The sequence below is a fragment of the Myotis lucifugus genome, unplaced genomic scaffold (genome assembly GCF_000147115.1).
Source record: "Myotis lucifugus unplaced genomic scaffold, Myoluc2.0 scaffold_17, whole genome shotgun sequence".
Lineage (NCBI taxonomy): Eukaryota > Metazoa > Chordata > Mammalia > Chiroptera > Vespertilionidae > Myotis > Myotis lucifugus.
In genome coordinates this window covers 7,582,378-7,584,242 of record NW_005871065.1, presented here as the reverse complement: position 1 = coordinate 7,584,242, position 1,865 = coordinate 7,582,378, and the positions used below count along the sequence as shown (strand labels likewise).

The 1,865-nt window shown below is 54.5% G+C and overlaps 1 protein-coding gene across 1 annotated transcript in view; it reads left to right on the top strand.

Annotated features, from left to right (window-relative positions):
* The first annotated feature begins 336 nt into the window (after positions 1-336).
* Positions 337-1,865, top strand: part of ENPP2 (ectonucleotide pyrophosphatase/phosphodiesterase 2) — a 101,544-nt gene continuing 100,015 nt past the window's right edge. The window contains exon 1 of the mRNA XM_014452672.2: positions 337-662. Coding sequence (XP_014308158.1) covers positions 642-662 — 21 coding nt within the window. The 5' untranslated portion in view covers positions 337-641. The remainder of the gene's footprint in view (positions 663-1,865) is intronic.

Here is a 1,865-nt window from a genome sequence, read left to right as displayed (position 1 = left end):
CAGAGCCTCCTGGCATTGTCCTGGAGGCCAAATGACAGTGCGGTTGTGAAAAGCCCTTTGTAAATTGTAGCATGTTCTAGGAAAGAAATAAAATAATGGTGGTATTATTCCTGAGAGAGTGAGGGGAATTTATACACTATAGGCCTGCCCACGGTTAACCTGGAAGTGCTAATTCCAGGAACTCCTAAGCAACACAGCAGGAATCTTCTGCAGCGGAAACCCTTTTGAAAACAGGGGGAAAATCTACAGAATGAGGGAGAAATGGCAAATCAAACCTCCAGAGACTCTCCTTGAAAGATTGCGCGATGAAAAATTAACTTGGCGCTGTTGGGGGTGGGAATGTGAGCCGCTGCCCTGGGTGCCCCTCTTCAGCTTAGGGACACTTTCCTTCCCCAAAGCCATTTTAGTCAAAGGTCATGTGTGAGTCTTGTTAAAGGCCAGCTTCCAATGGAATCATTGTCCCTCGGGACAGCGGCCCCCTGACTACATCTGCATTGGAGAAATCCCAAAAGCAAACGGCCCAGTGCAAACAAGATCAGCTGGGGCAGCCTTCCCGGGGCAGAGCTCACAGGTCCACGGCCGCAACTAGAGGCCGCGTCCGCAGCTCCGAGGCCCCGACCAAACACCCAGACGCCCGCAGCATGACCCGCCGCGCCGATCGGGTACGGTAGGCGCCTCTCTCTTCCCATCCTCCAGGGCCTGGGCTCCCGGGTCCGAGCTGTTGTCCTGTCAGCCCAGCAGCCTTGCAAAGGGCCCCCGGATTTTTAGGAGAGCGGTCCCCGTTGGACTGCGTTCCCGTGCACTCAGCTGGAACAGTTTCCAAGCGCGCAACGCGCAGAGAGCTTAACTCATTCCTTGTGTTTGTTGCCAGAGAGCGTTTGGGTTTGTAAATCGGTGTCTCGTGTCTGCAAAACGAGCCGGTAGAACTTGCAGAGAGGGGCCGCGGACGGGTCCCCAAACCCCGGAGCCAGTGGGAGCTCGCGTGGGCACCTCGGTTGCATCCTGTGAACCCTGTCCTCCCGGGCCCCCCAGGCGCGTTGGGGTTATTACCTGTCGGACATGGGCTTTTTGCAAGAAGGAGGGCGGAGGGGGGCGGGAGGTTTAACGCCATCTGTCAGTAATGTTCCCTGGGATCCAAAGGCAATAGAATCATCGCGCAGATGGAGGGAGCCCCTTCAGCGCGCAGGGTCCCCTCGCGGGCTCCACAAAGCAAAGACGGGGATTCCCAGGCGCAAAGCCTCTGGGCCCTTTGTTACTTAACTATTTGAATAAGCCTTTCAAATCAACTGCTAATTTTGGGTAAGAGTTGAAGGAGCCTGGAGACTCAGCAGAGTAGGAGGGCTTTTGATCTGGACTTGGAGATCTCCCAGGGCAAACAGAGCAGGTGGGGAGAGTCGGAAGGGGCAGTGGGCAGGGGCGGCGGGTCAAAGGCTTTCCGGGATGGCTGCCCTGCCTCGCTCAGTTTCACTTTAACAGGTTAAGCCCAGAGCCTGGTCTCGCTGATAAAGACAATGAGAACAAAAGCCTTTCTAAGGCTCAGCAGGACGAGAGGGAAGCAGGCTCCGGTGTTTGTTTATGTGTTTATCACACACCCAGTTCCACAGAGGATAGGAGGTTTTCCACATTTCCATTCATTAGATGATTTTTGAGCTTCTGCTCCCCCTCTTCCTCCCGCCCCCTATCAGCTGCCATCTCCTCCTCTTTCCCTTCAAATTTCTTAGCAATGTCTATCTCCATGTCCTCACTACCCAGTTACTCCACCCAGTTACCAGACATCTGCCTTCACTTCTGAAGACACACCTTGGTCAGGGCCAGCAAAGACCTTGATGCCTAAACCTTGCCCTCCTGTCTTCTCGGTGTCATTT